Consider the following 18,978-nt stretch of genomic DNA (forward strand, 5'->3'; position numbering starts at 1 on the left):
TCTTCTTTTTATTCATCTTCCTCCTCCTCTTTCTCCTTCCTCCTCTTCCTCCACCACCACCTTCTTTTCTTCTGCTCATTTTCTTCCTCCTCCTCTCTTGTTCATCTTCCTCCTCCTTTTCTCCTTGTTCTTTTCCTTCATCCTCCTCCTCCTTCTCTCCTTCTTGCTCATCTTCCTCCTCCTCCTCCTTCTCTCCTTCTTGCTCATCTTCCTCCTCCTCTTTCTTCTCTCCTTCTTTTTCATCCTCCTCCTCTTTCTTCTCTCCTTCTTTTTCATCCTCCTCCTCTTTCTTCTCTCCTTCTTTTTCATCCTCCTCCTCTTTCTTCTCTCCTTCTTTTTCATCCTCCTCCTCCTTCTTCTCTCCTCTTTTCCATCTTTCTCCTCCTCCTTCTCTCCTTCTTGTTGTTCTTCTTCCTCCTCTTCCTTTTGCTCATCTTCCTCCTCCTCTCCTTGTTCTTTTCCTTCCTCCTCCTCCTTCTCCTTCTCTCCTCCTTCCTCCTCCTCCTCCTCCTCCTCCTCCAGTGCATGAACTCAGTGTTCGAGACCGTCCTGGACCTCACCTACCCCATCACCTCCATGTTTTCTGGTTCAGCCTTCAACGCCAGCATCAACAAGGTCTTCCAGGACAAGCAGATCGAGGTGGGTACCTCACATGGACCACCAACCCCTTCCCAAGGTCTTCAACCACCTCCCCACCTCCCCAACACCTCCACAGTGTCACCCACCCCCACCTTGTCCTTGCAGGACCTGTGGTTGCCCTACTTCAACGTCACGACCGACATCACGGCCTCGGCCATGAGGGTCCACACAGATGGTAAGAGCTCCATGGGGGGCAGCTGGTGGCTTCCCAAATCCACCCTGGTGCTGGTGATCCCCAACCAGGATCAGGTCCTCATGGGGATCTGGCTGTACCCCGCGTCCTCGGTGGGGTTTTGGGGGGGTAGAATCAGGGTGTAGAACCTCCATCATGCATGTGTCCTCCACCCCTCTTAACATCTGCTCACCACTAACCCCAGTAACCCACGCTCACGGCATGGGGAGCACGGGGACGCGGTGGTGGTGGTGGTGGTGGTGGTGGTGAGGTCCTGGTGGTGGTGGGGATGATGCCATAGTGGAAGAGAAAATATGGTGGTGGTGGTGGTGGTGAGGGGGGTGATGCCATGGTGGTGGTGTTGGGGATGATGCCATGGTGGTGGTGGTGGTGAGGTCCTGGTGGTGGTGGGGATGATGCCATGGTGGTGGTGGTGGGGATGATGCCGTGGTGGTGGTGGGGGGGATGATGCCATGGTGGGGATGATGCCATGGTGGTGGTGGTGGTGGTGGGGATGATGCCATGGTGGTGGTGGTGGTGGTGGGGATGATGCCATGGTGGGGATGATGCCATAGTGGAAGAGAAAATATGGTGGTGGTGGTGGTGGTGATGGTGAGGGGGGTGATGCCATGGTGGCAGAGAAGATACCATGGTGGTGGTGGGGATGATACCATGGTGGTTCTGGTGGTGGGGGGGATGTGGTGGTGGTAGGGATGATGCCATGGTGGTGGTGGTGGGGATGATACCGTGGTGGTAGAGAAGATACAGTGGTGGTTCTGGTGGTGGGGGGGATGTGGTGGTGGTTCTGGTGGTGGGGGGGATGTGGTGGGGGGGGGGGGGATGATGCCATGGTGGTGGTGGTGATGATACTGTGGTGGCAGAGAAGATACCATGGTGGTGGTGGGGATGATGTCGTGGTGGCAGAGGAGATACCATGGTGGTGGTGGTGATGATGATGGTGGTGATGATGATGGTGGTGGTGATGGTGGTGGTGGGGGGGATGATGCCGTGGTGGTGGTGGGGATGATGTCATGGTGGCAGAGGAAATATGGTGGTGGTGGTGATGGTGGTGGTGGTGGGGATGATGCCATGGTGGCAGAGAAGATACCATGGTGGTGGTGGTGGGGATGATGTCATGGTAGCAGAGGAGATATGGTGGTGGTGGTGATGGTGGTGGTGGGGAAGATGCTGTGGTGGTAGTGGTGGGGAAGATGTCATGGTGGTGGTGGTGGGGATGATGTTGTGGTGGCAGAGGAGATATGGTAGTGGTGGTGGGGATGATGTTGTGGTGGCAGAGGAGATATGGTGGTGGTGATGGTGGTGGTGGGGAAGATGCTGTGGTGGTGGTGGTGGGGATGATGCCATAGTGAGGATGATGCCATGGTGGTGGTGGGGACATGGTGGTAGTGGTGGGGGTCTGGTGGTGGTGGTGGTGGTGGTGGGTACCTCACGGTGGTGGGACATGGTGGTGGTGGGGGGGGTCTGGTGGTGGTGGGTACCTCACGGTGGTGGGGACGTGATGGTGGTGGTGGGGGTCTGGTGGTGGTGGTGGTGGGTACCTCACGGTGGTGGGGACATGGTGGTGGTGGTGGGTACCTCACGGTGGTGGGGACGTGGTGGTGGCTGCCCCTCCTCCTTGCCTGGTGTCTGGAGCTCACCTGGGACATTGAGCCGTCCAGTGAGGTGGCTCCTCAGCGGCCTGGCTCTCCCTCTGCCTTCTCCTCTGGCCTCTTAACCCCAACTAACCCCCACTCACCACCCTTAACCTTCTGGAGAACATCTCCCCACCCATCCTTCCCCATCCCCACGTGGGTGAGGCCCATCCCTTTGGTCTTGGGGGGGCTACAACTGTCCCCTCAGCATCCTCAATCACCCATAGCCAGGTGGTTTGGGCATGTCCCACCTTCCCCTACCTACCCCATCATGGCCATGGTGGCCATGACCATGTCCTCTCCCTCCGGCAGGTAGCCTTTGGCGCTACGTCCGAGCCAGTGCGTCCTACACCCCCTACCTACCACCGCTCTGCGACCCCAAGGACAGCCATTGGCTGGTGGATGGCTGCTATGTTAACAATGTCCCAGGTCAGCATCTCTCTGGCTGGTGGGACACCAGTCCCACCTCAGCCCACCTCCAAAAAAATCACCCCCACCCCATCCGACCTCCTCCCCACCACCCCAAATAAACCACGTCCTACCCAAGGTTTGAACCGACCACCCAGCCACCCCACCAGCCAACCAGCCAACCACCCACCCAATCAACCAACCAACCACCCACCCACCCACCCACTCAACCAACCACCCAAACAACCATCCGACCACTCAACCACCCAACCATTCAACCACCCATCCAAACACTCACCCAACCAACCACCCACCCACCCACCCAACCACTCAACCACCCACCCAACCACTCAACCACCCAACCAAACAACCACTCAACCAACCAACCATCCAACCAACCACCCAACCACTCAACCAAACACTCAACCAACCACCCAACCAACCACCCAACCACTCAACCAAACACTCAACCAACCACCCAAACAACCACTCAACCAATCACCCATCCAAACACTCAACCACCCACCCACCCACCCACCCACCCACTCAACCAACCACCCAAACAACCATCCGACCACTCAACCACCCGACCACTCAACCACCCATCCAAACACTCACCCAACCAACCACCCACCCACCCAACCACTCAACCACCCAACCAACCAACCAACCAACCAACCAACCACTTAAACAACCAACCAACCACTCGACCACCCAACCAACCACCCAAACAACCACTCAACCAACCAACCAACCACTCGACCACCCAACCAACCACCCAAACAACCACTCAACCAACCAACCAACCACTCGACCACCCAACCAACCACCCAAACAACCACTCAACCAACCAACCAACCATTCAACCACCCACCCAACCACCCAAACAACCACTCAACCAACCAAGCAAGCAACCACACAACCACACAACCAACCAAACAACCACTAAACCAACCACCCATCCAAGCACTCAACCACTCAACCACCCAAACAACCACTCAACCAACCAACCACTCAACCAACGACTCATTCAACCAACCACCCACCCACCCAACCACCCAACCAACCGCCCAACCAACCAAGCAACCGCCTAACCAACCAACCAAGCAACCACCCAACCAAGCAACCACTCAACCACCCAACCAAGCAACCAACCAACCAACTACTCATCCAACCACTCAACCAGCCAACCACCCAAACAACCACTCAACCACCAAACCAAACAACCACTCAACCAACCACCCATCCAACCATCCAACCACTCACCCAACCAACTACTCAACCAGCCAACCAAGCAACCACACAACCAACCAACCACTCAACCAACCACCCAGCCAACCACACAACCACCCACCCAACCATCCAACCACTCACCCAACCACCCACCCAACCACTCAACCAGCCAACCAAACAACCACTAAACCAACCACCCATCCAACCACTCAACCAACCAACCACCCAACCAACCACTCAACCAACCAACCAACCACTCAACCACTCAACCAACCACCCAACCAACCACACAACCAACCACTCAACCAACCAACCAACCACTGACCCAACCACCCACCCAACCACTGACCCACCCAACCAGTCAAGGTGTGCAACGGGTTCCTCTACCACTCACCGGGTGTCCTCATGGTGGACACCCATGAGGAGCTGTAGACGTCCCAAAGCTCTGGCAGGGGCGAAGGGCAGCCCCCACCTCCTCTCCACCTCCACCCCACCTTGGCTTGGGGAGGTCCTTGTCTTCTCCATGCTCATTGCTTTGTTCCCACCCGGTGTAGGCTCGCTCTGGCGGTACGTGCGAGCCAGCATGACCCTTTCGGGGTACCTACCACCACTCTGTGACCCCAAGGACGGCAACTTACTCATGGATGGTGGTTACATCAACAACCTACCAGGCAAGTAGCAACTCAACACCCACCAAAGCCACCACCCAACCAGGTCTTGCCCTCCCCATCCCCAAACCGGGGCAGTTAGGAGGGGGCCGCGTGGCCCAAGCGTGAGGTGGGACCTCCATGGCTGATGGTGAGGTTGGATTTTGGAGGGTGTCACGCTTGGTGGGTCTCTCCTGAGGTGTCTTGGTCATCTTTAGCACCCCAGGAAGGTGGGCACCCATCTTGCATGGTGTCTTGGGGTGTCCTCAGTACCCACGGGCCTCTTCTTTCTTCCCATGCAAGACTCATCCCTTCATTGTCCAGCATCTCTTTGGGTGTTGAGCATCTTCTGAGGGCATCTTCATCCTCCTCCTCCTTCATGTGCCACCAGAAGCCACATGGGCTTCCCTCCAGTGCCCCTCCTGGGGCATCTTCATCCTCCTCCATGCACAAGGTGGCTTCCCCTGAGGGCATCTTCATCCTCATCCATGCACAAGGTGGCTTCCCCTGAGGGCATCTTCATCCTCCTCCATGCACAAGGTGGCTTCCCCTGAGGGCATCTTCATCCTCCTCCATGTGTCCCTTCCCCTGAGGGCATCTTCATCCTCCTCCTCCTTCATGTGCCACCAGAAGTCACATGGGCTTCCCTCCAGTGCCCCTCCTGGGGCATCTTCATCCTCCTCCATGTGTTCCTTCCCCTGAGGGCATCTTCATCCTCCTCCTCCTTCATGTGCCACCAGAAGCCACATGAGCTTCCCTCCAGTGCCCCTCCTGGGGCATCTTCATCCTCCTCCATGCACAAGGTGGCTTCCCTTGAGGGCATCTTCATCCTCCTCCATGTGTCCCTTCCCCTGAGGGCATCTTCATCCTCCTCCTTCCTTCATGTGCCACCAGAAGCCACATGGGCTTCCCTCCAGTGCCCCTCCTGGGGCATCTTCATCCTCCTCCATGTGTCCCTTCCCCTGAGGGCATCTTCATCCTCCTCCATGTGTCCCTTCCCCTGAGGGCATCTTCATCCTCCTCCTTCCTTCATGTGCCACCAGAAGCCACATGGGCTTCCCTCAAATCCCAGTGTCCCCAGGACCAGGTGACCTCCCAACCAACCTTCATCCTTCCTCACACGTGGAAATCAATGTCCCTTCATTGTGTCACCTCTTCCATGTCCTGAGGACCTTCCCAGAGCATCTCCATGCCCCTGAGGTGCCAACCACCTTCTTCCATCCTTCACCCACCTTCTCCTGATGGTCTCAGTGTTGGGTTGTTTCTCCATGGGCATCTCTGGCCTCCTCCAAGTCACCTCTGGGGCTCCTCCAGGCCACCTCTCTCTCCTTCTCCCACCATCTTTGGTGTCCTCCTGGGTGTCTGAGTCACCTCTGTCCCCCTTGAACCATCCCCTCTTGATGTCCCCAGCTCCAGGTGCCCTGGTTGGGTGTCCCTGTCCTCCTTCACCTTCAAGACACCTTCATCTGTCTTGTACCAGCTCTTGGTGGCCCTGGGTGCCTTCCTGGGCCACCTTGATGGGGAAGCCACTGTTGTCCATCCTGCCTCATCTTCTCCTGGTGCCTTCAGCACTGGGGACACCTCCCTGGGGCATCTCCACCCCCATTTGGGTGCTGGCCACCTCCTGTCACCTCAGATTATCTCATGGTGGCATCTTTGACACCAGGTGTCCTCCATCCTTCAAGTCCACCTCCCTCCCTCCCTCCTGCATCTCTGGATGTCATCAGCACTGGGTGTCCTCCTCTTCATCACCCTTCATCTCCAACCTTCCACCACCTTGTGTCATCTTTTGGAGACCAGGTGTCCACCTGGGGTATCTCCATCCTCCTCCACCATCCACCTCTCATCATCTCCTGGTGTCCTCACCCCTTGGGTGTCCTCCTGGGGCATCTCCATCCTCCTCCAGGCACAACCTGCCTCCATCATCCACCTCTCATCATCTCCTGGTGTCCACCTGGGGTATCTCCATCCTCCTCCATCCACGAGCTGCCTCCATCATCCACCTCTCATCATCTGGTGTCCTCCTGGGGCATCTCCATCCTCCTCCATCCACGAGCTGCCTCCACCATCCACCTCTCATCATCTCCTGGTGTCCTCCTGGGGCATCTCCATCCTCCTCCACGTGTGAGCTGCCTCCACCATCCACCTCTCATCATCTCCTGGTGTCCTCCTGGGGCATCTCCATCCTCCTCCACGTGTGAGCTGCCTCCACCATCCACCTCTCATCATCTCCTGGTGTCCTCCTGGGGCATCTCCATCCTCCTCCACGTGTGAGCTGCCTCCATCATCCACCTCTCATCATCTGGTGTCCTCCTGGGGCATCTCCCCATCCTCCTCCATCCACGAGCTGCCTCCACCATCCACCTCTCATCATCTCCTGGTGTCCTCCTGGGGTATCTCCATCCTCCTCCAGGCACAACCTGCCTCCACCATCCACCTCTCATCATCCCCTGGTGTCCTCCTGGGGCATCTCCATCCTCCTCCATCATCCACCTCTCATCATCTCCTGGTGTCCTCACCCCTTGGGTGTCCTCCTGGGGCATCGTCATCCTCCTCCACCATCCACCTCTCATCATCTCCTGGTGTCCTCCTGGGGCATCTCCATCCTCCTCCACGTGTGAGCTGCCTCCACCATCCACCTCTCATCATCTCCTGGTGTCCTCAACCCTTGGGTGTCCTCCTGGGGCATCTCCATCCTCCTCCATCATCCACCCCTCATCATCTCCTGGTGTCCTCACCCCTTGGGTGTCCTCCTGGGGGGTATCTCCATCCTCCTCCAGGCACAACCTGCCTCCACCATCCACCTCTCATCATCTCCTGGTGTCCTCCTGGGGCATCTCCATCCTCCTCCAGGCACAACCTGCTTCCATCATCCACCTCTCATCAACTCCTGGTGTCCTCACCCCTTGGGTGTCCTCCTGGGGGGTATCTCCATCCTCCTCCATCATCCACCTCTCATCATCTCCTGGTGTCCTCACCCCTTGGGTTTCCTCCTGGGGGGTATCTCCATCCTCCTCCTTGCATGAGCTGCCTCCATCATCCACCTCTCACCATCTCCTGGTGTCCTCCTGGGACATCTCCCCATCCTCCTCCCCATCCCACCCCAACTGGCTGCCCTCCCATCACACCAGCACGCCCACCCAGTTGCACCACTGCTCTGCTGAGCTCCTCCCACCCCACCCCCCCAATTCCAGCACCCATGGGACACCCCTCATCCCACCACGAGCTCCAGCATGGCTTTGCCATCCATCCAAGCTCAAGCTGAGGGAGATGAATCCCATCACCTCCACCCCCCCATGCCACCAGATTCTGGTTGGTGCCACCAGATCTTGGTTGGTCCCACCAGATGTTGGCTGGTGGCCACCAGATGTTGGCTGATGGCCACCAGATGTTGGCTGATGGCCACCACATCTTGGCTGGTGACCACCAGATCTTGGTTGGTGCCAGCACATCTTGGCTGGTGACCACCACATCTTGACTGGTGGCCACTAGATCTTGGCTGCTGGCCACCAGATGTTGGCTGCTGGCCACCAGATCTTGGTTGGTGCCACCAGATCTTGACTGGTGGCCACCAGATCTTGGTTGGTGCCACCACATCTTGACTGGTGGCCACCAGATCTTGGCTGCTGGCCACCAGATCTTGGTTGGTGCCACCAGATGTTGGCTGATGGCTGCGAGATCTTGGCTGATGGCCACCACATCTTGGCTGCTGGCCATCAGATCTTGGCTGGTGGCCACCAGGTCTTGGTTGGGGCCACCAGGTCTTGGCTGCTGGCCACCAGATCTTGGTTGGTGCCACCAGATGTTGGCTGATGGCTGCGAGATCTTGGCTGATGGCCACCACATCTTGGCTGGTGGCCATCAGATCTTGGCTGGTGGCCACCAGATCTTAGTTGGGGCCACCAGATGTTGGCTGATGGCTGCGAGATCTTGACTGGTGGCCATCAGATCTTGGCTGCTGGCCACCAGATCTTGGTTGGTGCCACTAGATCCTGGTTGGTGCCACCAGATGTTGGCTGGTGGCCACCAGATCTTGGCTGATGGCCACCAGATCTTGGCTGATGGCCACCACATCTTGCTCCGGGTTCAAGCCTTGGGTGGATAGATGGGTGGGTGGGTCAATCATGACCCCCACTGACCCATCTCCTTTCCATCCCCACCCCACCCCACAGCCGACATCGCCCGCAACATGGGCGCCAAGACCGTCATCGCCATCGACGTGGGCAGCCAAGACGAGACCGACCTCTGCAACTATGGGGACAGCTTGTCTGGCTGGTGGCTCCTCTGGAAACGTCTCAACCCTTGGGCTGAGAAGGTCAAGGTGAAGATCACCCCAAAAAAAGGGCTGTGGAGATGGTGGGGAGATGGTTTTTGGGTGGGAGGGTGGGTGCTGAGGACCTCGATCCTCCAAGGTCCCGGACATGGCGGAGATCCAGTCGCGCTTGGCGTACGTGTCCTGTGTGAGGCAGCTGGAGGTGGTGAAGTCCAGCTCCTACTGTGAGTACATCCGGCCACCCATCGACCGCTTCAAGACCATGGACTTTGGGAAGTTCGATGAGATCTACGTGAGTTTGGAGGTGGTGGGGGGGTGGAGGAGGTGGTGGGGTGGAGGAGGTGGGGGGATGGAGGAGGTGGTGGGGTGGAGGAGGTGGTGGGGTGGAGGAGATGGGAGGGTGGAGGTGGTGGTGGGATGGAGGAGATGGTGGGGTGGAGGAGGTGGTGGGGTGGAGGAGGTGGGCAGGTGATGGAGATGGGGTGATGGAGGAGGTGGTGTGGTGGAGGAGATGGTGGGGTGATGGGGGGATGGAGGTGGTGGGGGGATGGAGGAGATGAGGGGATGAAGGAGGTGGTGGGGTGGAGGAGATAGATTATGGGGTGATGGAGCTGGTGTGGTGATGGAGGAGCTGGTGGTGTGATGGAGGAACTGGTGGGGTGATGGAGATGATGAGGTGGAGGAGGTGGTGGGGTGATGGAGGAGGTGGTGGGGTGGAGGAGGTGGTGGGGTGGAGGAGGTGGGGGGATGGAGGAGATGAGGGGATGGAGGAGGTGGTGGGGTGGAGGAGGTGGTGGGGTGGAGGAGATGAGGGGATGGAGGAGATGAGGGGATGGAGGAGATGAGGGGATGGAGGAGGTGGTGGGGTGGAGGAGGTGGTGGGGTGGACGAGGTCGTGGGGTGATGGAGATGGTGGGGTGGAGGTGGTGGTGGGGTGGAGGAGGTGGTGGGGTGATGGTGGAAGATGTGGTGGGATGAAGAAGATGGTGTGGTGATGGAGAAACTGGTGGGGTGATGGAGGAACTGGTGGGGTGATGGAGGAACTGGTGGGGTGATGGAGATGATGAGGTGGAGGAGGTGGTGGGGTGATGGAGGAGGTGGGGGGGTGATGGAGGTGGTGGGGGGGTGGAGGAGGTGGGGGGATGGAGGAGATGGGGTGGAGGAGGTGGGGGGTGGAGGAGGTGGGGAGGTGGAGGAGGTGGTGGGGTGGAGGAGATGGGGGGATGGAGGAGGTGGTGGGGTGGAGGAGGTGGGGGGTGATGGAGAAGGTGGTGGGGTGATGGAGGAGATGGTGGGGTGGAGGATGTGGGGGGATGGAGGAGGTGGTGGGGTGGAGGAGATGGTGGGGTGATGGAGGAGATGGTCGGGGTGGAGGAGATAAATGATGGGGTGTTGGAGATGGGGTGATGGAGATGGTGGAGTGAAGGAACTGGTGGGGTGATGGAGATGGGGTGGAGGTGGTGGTGGGGTGATGGAGGAGATGGTGGGGTGGAGGAGATGATGGTGGGATGGAGGAGCTGGTGGGGTAGTGGAGGAACTGGTGGGGTGGAGGAGACAGATGATGGGGTGGAGCTGGTGGTGGGATGGAGGAGATGGTGAGGTGATGGAGGAGCTGGTGAGGTGATGGAGGAGCTGGTGTGGTGGAGGAACTGGTGGGATGATGGAGCAACTGGTGGTCATCACCTGAGGCCCACAACCATCCGTTGGACCTCCTGGACCATTGGTCAAGGTGCCCAACCCCTCACCAGGGAGCTTGGGACCTCCTTTGGCGGGGGGGGGGTCTCCTGCCCACCCTGACCACCCCACTCATCATTTGGGGTGTCCCAACCACCCATCACACCTCCTGGGCCACCAGTTGGGTTATCCCACCTCTCCAGTTGAGGAGATGCCCCCACCCACCCACCCACCCATCATTTTGGGGGTGGTGGGAGGGGGGTCTCCTGGACCACCCATGAGCTGTGGCTGCTCCTCCCCCCCCCCAGGAGGTGGGCTACCAGCATGGCAAGGTGGTCTTTGATGGTTGGAGTCGTGGTGACATCATTGAGGAGATGGTGAAGGACCGGCGCTCGGCTGACTTCTACGAGAGCAAGCGCATGGACGTGAGCACCCAGGGGTGCTGGGGGTGCTGGGGTGGCCCCCTGGGGCATCCTGGGATGGGACACTCTGATCTTAAGGTCCCCTCCTTGGTCTTCAAGTCATTTTCTGCTTGTCCATTGTCCCCTCTGTGTGTCCCGTCTCTGGGGGTGGCCTCCTGGCCCTCACCCAGCATCTTCGTGACTCACCCCAACCATGGGTCATCCTCCTGTGCCCTGGGTCCATCTCCTGGCCCCTCAGCACCCTCCTGTCCTCTCCTTGGTCCTTCTCCTGTCCCCTTGGTCCTTCTCCTGTCCCCTTGGTCCATCTCCTGTCCCCCTGGTCCTTCTCCTGTCCCCTTGGTCCATCTCCTGGCCCCTCAGCACCCTCATGTCCTCTCCTTGGTCCATCTCCTGTCCCCTTGGTCCATCTCCTGTCCCCTCAGCACCCTCATGTCCTCTCCTTGGTCCTTCTCCTGCCCCCTTGGTCCCTCTCCTGCCTCCTTGGTCCTTCTCCTGTCCCTCCCAGCATCCTTGTCCCCTCCTTGGTCCTTCTGTCCCACTCCCCATCTCCTGTCCCCTTGGTCCATCTCCTGTCCCTTCAGCACCCTCATGTCCCCTCCTCATCCATCTCCTGTCCCCTTGGTCCATCTCCTGTCCCCTTGGTCCATCTCCTGTCCCTCCCAGCATCCTTGTCCCCTCCTTGGACCATCTCCTGTCCCACTCTCCATCTCTTTGTCCCCTTGGTCCATCCTCCTGTCCCCTCAGCACCCTCATGTCCTCTCCTTGGTCCTTCTCCTGCCCCCTTGGTCCATCTCCTGTCCCCTCCTCATCCATCTCCTGTCCCCTTGGTCCATCTGTCCCCTCCTTGGTCCACCTCCTGTCCCTCCCAGCATCCTTGTCCCCTCCTTGGTCCATCTCCTGTCCTCCACCACCTCCTCCTCTCCTCCTCTCCACATCCCCTGCTGCCCTTCCCCATCCCACATCCCTCCTCACATCCCACCTCCCTCTCACACATCCTGGACAAGGTTTGGGGGTGCTCCTCAGGTTGAGGAGAAGCCCTCCCACCCCACCCCAACCTTCTCCTCCTCCTCCTCCTCTTCCTCTTCCTCCCCCAGGTCCTCACCTGTCCCAGCGCCGGCTTCACCGACCTGGCTGAGATCGTGTCCCGCATCGAGCCGGCCAAACCCTACTTGTCTGATGGATACGCCGATGGTGAGTCAAGGTTGGGGTGGAGAGGTGGGTTTTGGGGTGGTCCTGACCTTCTAAACCCCCCCCACACACCATCCTGAACCCCTTCCAGAGGAGTCTGACTACCTCACCGAGTATGAGGACGAGGGGCTGGAGGTGGCGCGCGGGGAGGAGGACGCGTTCGCCCCCGCCGACTGGACCAGCACGGGCACCTTGGAGGCTGTGAGTGCTCCTGGGGGGGAATTTGGGGGGGGTCCAAGGAGTTTGGGGGGGTCTTCAGGGTGTTTCAAGCCTGTTCTTGGAGGTATGTGGCCCATGGAGGCCTCCAAAGTTGGGTGGTCTTCAGTTTGGGGGCTCCCAAGGGTTCCCTGGTCCAGGTCCTGGGGGGGTGTGGCCATGGAGACCTCCAAAGTTGGGTGGTCTTTGATTTGGGGGCTCCTGAGGGTGCCCTGACCCTGTTCTTGGAGGTATATGGCCCATGGAGACCTCCAGAATTGGCTGGTCTTTGTTTTAGGGGCTCCTGAGGGTGTCTAGACCCCGTTCTTGGAGGTATATGGCCCATGGAGACCTCCAAAGTTGGGTGGTCTTTGATTTGGGGGCTCCCAAGGGTCTCCTTGACCCTGTTCTTGGAGGTATATGGCCCATGGAGACCTCCAAAGTTGGGTGGTCTTTGATTTGGGGGCTCCTGAGGGTGTCTAGACTCCATTCCTGGGGCCATGGAGACCTCCAAAGTTGGGTGGTCTTCAGTTTGGGGGCTCCCAAGGGTTCCCTGGTCCAGGTCCTGGGGGGGTGTGGCCATGGAGACCTCCAAAGTTGGGTGGTCTTTGATTTGGGGGCTCCTGAGGGTGCCCTGACCCTGTTCTTGGAAGTATATGGCCCATGGAGACCTCCAGAATTGGCTGGTCTTTGATTTGGGGGCTCCTGAGGGTGCCTAGACCCCGTTCCTGGGGCCATGGAGACCTCCAAAGTTGGGTGGTCTTCAGTTTGGGGGTTCCCAAGGGTCTCCTTGACCCTGTTCTTGGAGGTATATGGCCCATGGAGACCTCCAAAGTTGGGTGGTCTTTGATTTGGGGGCTCCTGAGGGTGTCTAGACCCCATTCTTGGGGCCATGGAGACCTTCAAAGTTGGGTGGTCTTCAGTTTGGAGGGTCCTGAGGGTGCCTAGACCCTGGTTTTGGGGCCATGGAGACCTCCAGGATTGGGTGGGCTTCAGTTTGGGGGTTCCCAAGGGTCTCCTTGACCCTGTTCTTGGAGGTATATGGCCCATGGAGACCTCTAGAATTGGGTGGTCTTTGATTTGGGGGCTCCTGAGGGTGTCTAGACCCTGTTTTGGGGCCATGGAGACCTCAAGAAGTGGGTGGTCTTCAGTTTGGGGGCTCCCAAGGGTCACCTTGACCCTGTTCTTGGAGGTATATGGCCCATGGAGACCTCCAAAGTTGGGTGGTCTTTGATTTGGGGGCTCCCAAGGGTCTCCTTGACCCTGTTCTTGGAGGTATATGGCCCATGGAGACCTCCAAAGTTGGGTGGTCTTTGATTTGGGGGCTCCTGAGGGTGTCTAGACTCCATTCCTGGGGCCATGGAGACCTCCAAAGTTGGGTGGTCTTCAGTTTGGGGGCTCCCAAGGGTTCCCTGGTCCAGGTCCTGGGGGGGTGTGGCCATGGAGACCTCCAAAGTTGGGTGGTCTTTGATTTGGGGGCTCCTGAGGGTGCCCTGACCCTGTTCTTGGAAGTATATGGCCCATGGAGACCTCCAGAATTGGCTGGTCTTTGATTTGGGGGCTCCTGAGGGTGCCTAGACCCCGTTCCTGGGGCCATGGAGACCTCCAAAGTTGGGTGGTCTTCAGTTTGGGGGTTCCCAAGGGTCTCCTTGACCCTGTTCTTGGAGGTATATGGCCCATGGAGACCTCCAAAGTTGGGTGGTCTTTGATTTGGGGGCTCCTGAGGGTGTCTAGACCCCATTCTTGGGGCCATGGAGACCTTCAAAGTTGGGTGGTCTTCAGTTTGGAGGGTCCTGAGGGTGCCTAGACCCTGGTTTTGGGGCCATGGAGACCTCCAGGATTGGGTGGGCTTCAGTTTGGGGGTTCCCAAGGGTCTCCTTGACCCTGTTCTTGGAGGTATATGGCCCATGGAGACCTCTAGAATTGGGTGGTCTTTGATTTGGGGGCTCCTGAGGGTGTCTAGACCCTGTTTTGGGGCCATGGAGACCTCAAGAAGTGGGTGGTCTTCAGTTTGGGGGCTCCCAAGGGTCACCTTGACCCTGTTCTTGGAGGTATATGGCCCATGGAGACCTCCAGAGTTGGGTGGTCTTTGATTTGGGGGCTCCTGAGGGTGTCTAGACCCTATTCCTGAGGCCATGGAGACCTCCAAAGTTGGGTGGTCTTCAGTTTGGGGGCTCCCAAGGGTTCCCTGGTCCAGGTCCTGGGGGTATATGGCCCATGGAGACCTCCAGAGTTGGGTGGTCTTTGATTTGGGGGCTCCTGAGGGTGCCCTGACCCCATTCTTGGGGGTATATGGCCCATGGAGACCTCCAGAATTGGGTGGTCTTTGATTTGGGGTCTCCCAAGGGTGCCCTGACCCCATTCCTGGGGCCATGGAGACCTCCAAAGTTGGGTGGTCTTCAGTTTGGGGTCTCCCAAGGGTTCCTTGGTCCTGTTCCTGGGTCCCATCCTGCTCCCACCCATGGAGAAGACCTCCCACCCCTACCCCAGGGTGTCTCCATCCCAACACCCCCCCCCCATCTCATCCCCAGGATGAAGAGAAGACCCTCCGGCACCGCCCGACCCGGGACCCCTCTGGACCCCACTCCTGACCCCCCCAAAACCCTCCCAACCCCCCCCCAACCCCACCAAGGACCCCAGGGGGTGTCCCCTCTGTACCCCCATTCCTGACCCCCCCAAAACCCTCCCAACCCCCTCCCACACCCCTCTGAGGACCCCAAGGGGTGTCCCCCTCTGTACCCCCAGGGGGGTGTCCCCTTAGGGGTGTCCCCTCTGTACCCCCAAGGGCGTCCCCTCCCTACCCAGGGGGTGTCCCCTCTGTACCCCATTCCTGACACCCCCCCAAAACCCTCCCAACCCCCCTCCCCACCCCACTGAGGACCCCAAGGGGTGTCCCCTCCCTACTCCAGGGGGTGTCCCCTCCCTACCCCCAGGGGGGTGTCCCCTCCTTACCCCCAGGGGGGTGCCCCCCAAACCACCACCCCCCCCCCCCAGCACCACAGCACTTTCCCATGGGGTGTCCCCCCCCCAATTTCATCTCCACAAGAGGCGGGGGGGGGGGAGCTCCTGGACCCCCCCAATTTCCCCCTCCCCCTCCCTGTACTGATGCACTGGATCCCCCCCTCCCCCCCCCCCCAAAATCCTCTCCCCCCACCCCCCTCCATGGGGGTGGGAGGGGGGAGGGGCGTCTGTACATTGCTAATTAGCTCCTTTTTTGGGTTGTTTTTATTAATTATAATTAATTATTTAAAGCAATTAGTGTTAATTAAGCTTTAAACACCCCCCCCCACCCTCACCCCCCCACCCACACCCCCCACCCACACCCCACCCTTGGGGGTCCCAAGTGTGTGGGGGGGTGGAGAAGGCAACGGCAGCCAGGGGGGCACTGGGGGGGGATGGGGAGGTGGTATGGGGGGAGGGGAGGTCTCTGGGGACACCCAGGGGACACCCAGAGGACACCTGACACACCCAGGGGACACCCCTGGGACACCCAGGGGACACCTGACACACCAGGGGACACCCAAGGGACACCTGGAACACCCAGGGGACACCTAGGGGATATCCAGGGGACACATGGAACATCAGGGGACACCTGGGACACCCAGGGGACAGCCAAGGGACACCCATCACACCCATGGGACACCCAGGGGACACCTGACACACCCAGGGGACACCTGGGACACCCAGGGGACACCCAGGGGATATCCAGGGGACACCTGACACACCCAGGGGACACCCAAGGGACACCTGGAACACCCAGGGGATATCCAGGGGACACCCAGGGGACACCTGGAACACCCAGGGGACACCCAAGGGACACCAGACACACCCAGGGGACACCCAGGGGACACCTGGGACACCGAGGGGACACCCAGGGGACACCTGACATACCCAGGGAACACCCAGGGGACACCCAACACACCCAGGGGACACCCGTGGGACACCTGACACACCCAGGGGACACCCAGGGGACACCCAAGGGACACCTGGAACACCAGGGGACACCCAGGAGACACCCAGGGGACAGCCAAGGGACACCCATCACACCCATGGGACACCCAGGGGACACCTGACACACTCATGGGACACCCAAGGGACACCCAGGGGACACCCAGGGGACACCTGACACACCAAGGGACACCCAAGGAACACTCAGGGAACACCCAGGGGACACCCAGGGGACACCTGGAACACCCAGGGGACACCCAAGGGACACCTGGGACACCCCTGGGACACCTGGGATACACAGGGAACACCCAAGGGACACCCATCACACCCAGGGGACACCCAGGGGACACCTGACACACCCATGGGACACCCAAGGGACACCTAGAACACCCAGGGGACACCTGGAACACCCAGGGGACACGCAAGGGACACCTGGAACACCCATGGGACACGCAGGGGACACCCATGGGACACCTGACACACCCAGGGGACACCTGACACACCCAGGGGACACCCAGGGGACACCCAGGGGACACCCATGGGACACCTGACACACCCAGGGGACACCCAGAACACCCCTGGGACGCCCAGGGGACACATGGGACACCCACAGCCCCACACCCACCCCCCCCAGCACCGGGTATCCCCCCCACACACACACCCCAAACCGGGTGCCAGGAAGCTGTGGCTGGGGCTGGTGGGTGCTGATAGCACCCAGCCTGCCCAAAAAAGGGGTGAGGGGGGGTGACACCCTCCCCCTGTGGCCACCCACCCCCACCCCAAACTCTGTGTGTGTGTCTCCCCCACCCCCACCCCCCCCCCCCAACTTCCTTCCTTCCCCTGCGCCCGTTGGGATGCTGGGGGGGGGGGGGGGGTGATGGGTGGGGGGGGGTGTGTGGGGGGGGGGGGGCACCCTATGGGTGGGGACACCCTCTGGGGGACCCACTTTTGGGTGCCACCAGCATGATGTACGGCAACATCACCCGGGGGCTGGGTGCTGAGGAAGGTGGGACCCTTGGGTGCTGCTTTGGGGTGGGGAGGGGTCCCCGAGGTGGGATGGGGCACCCATGGGGGTGTGGGGGGATCCTTGGGATGGGGTGGTCTCTGAGGGGGGTCTCTGAGATGGGGGGTGGCACCCATGGGTGGGGGGGGGATCCTTGAGATGGGGGGGGTCTCTGAGGGGGGTCCCCGAGATGGGGGTGGCACCCATGGGTGTGTGGGGGGGGATCTTTGAGATGGAGGGGGGGTGTCTCTGGGGGGGGGGTCCTCTGAGATGGGGGGTGGCACCCATGGGTGGGGGGGGGGGAGGTGTGTGTGGGGGGATCCTTGACATGGGGGGGCTTCTCTGAGGGGGGGGGGTCCCTGAGATGGGATGAGGCACCCATGGGTGGGGGTGGGGTGTGGGGGGATCATTGAGATGGGGGGGAGTCTCTGAGGGGGGGGTCCCCGAGATGGGGGGTGGCACCCATGGGTAGGGGTGGGGGTGTGGGGGGGATCCTTGAGATGGGGGGGGGGTCTCTGAGGGGGGTCCCTGGGATGGGGGGGGTGGCACCCATGGGTGGGAGGGTGTGGGGGGGATCCCCAGATGGGGTGGGGGGTCCCTGGGGTGCTTGGTGACCCCCCCAGAGGACCCTCTCCCACCTTCCCCCCAATATCCAAGGACCACCCTGGGTGCCCACCCCCCATTTTGGGTGGGGGGGGCAGGTTGGAGACACCTAAGGGTGGGGTGGGGTTGTTGGGGTGTCACCAAAAAGGGGGGGGGGGGTGACCCCAGTAGGGATCCCCACCCTACTGCCAGATCCCCCACCCAACCCACACCCCCACCCCAGCCTGCAGCACCCAGGACCCCCCCGAGGAGAACCCCTACGAGCCCCTGGACCCCATCCCCACCGTCCCCAGGCAGAAGGACCCCCTGAACCCCCAAATCCCAAACCGGGACCCCTCAGCACCCACCCAGCACCCCATGGGTGCCCCAGGGAGAAGCAGCTGGTGCTGGTGGGGGGGGGGTCTTGGGGGTCTTGGTGGTGGTCACCGTCCTCCTGGTCACCATCGGGTCGCAGCGCAGTGAGTGGGGGGGGGGGGGGGGGGGCTCAGGGTGGGGGGGACCCCCCCCCTTTTAATTTGGGGGGGGGGGGATGCTGGAGAACATGGAAGGAGGAAGGGGGGGGAGAGGGGTGGTTATTGGGGTGCTGGGAGGGGGGGTGGGGGGTTTGGGGGGGGTCCCACAGCAGCACCTTCTCCCATCGCTTCCATGGGGACAGGGGGTGTCTGTGGCCCCCCCCCCCCCCCCCAATTTCTGTGCCCCCCCCCCACATTGCCTTGGTGACAAGGGGTGTGTGTGCCCCCCCCCCCCAAATTTGACTCATAACAGGGGTTGTTCCCCCCCCCATCTCCTTTCTGTTCCCCCCCAAAATTGCCTCCATAACAGGGTTGTCCCCCCCCATCTCCCTTCTGTCCCCCCCCAAATTTGCCTCATAACAGGGGGTGTCCCCCCCCATCTCCTTCTGTCCCCCCCCCAAAATTTGCC

The 18,978-nt window shown here is 60.3% G+C and overlaps 1 protein-coding gene across 1 annotated transcript; it reads left to right on the forward strand.

Annotated features, from left to right (window-relative positions):
- Positions 1 to 525: 525 nt before the first annotated feature.
- On the forward strand, positions 526 to 15,754 carry LOC311204331 (patatin-like phospholipase domain-containing protein 6; the record flags this gene model as incomplete). Its single annotated transcript, XM_084280776.1, has 10 exons — positions 526 to 639; positions 745 to 814; positions 2,776 to 2,892; positions 4,659 to 4,775; positions 8,924 to 9,072; positions 9,164 to 9,316; positions 11,007 to 11,123; positions 12,215 to 12,311; positions 12,400 to 12,509; positions 15,035 to 15,754. 10 exons carry the CDS (start codon positions 526 to 528, stop codon positions 15,092 to 15,094), a joined length of 1,104 nt encoding a protein of 367 aa, XP_084136902.1. The 3' UTR covers positions 15,095 to 15,754.
- Between the last annotated feature and the right edge of the window lie 3,224 nt (positions 15,755 to 18,978).

This window comes from Gallinula chloropus (genome assembly GCF_964237585.1).
Source record: "Gallinula chloropus genome assembly, contig: HAP1_SCAFFOLD_666, whole genome shotgun sequence".
Taxonomy (NCBI): domain Eukaryota; kingdom Metazoa; phylum Chordata; class Aves; order Gruiformes; family Rallidae; genus Gallinula; species Gallinula chloropus.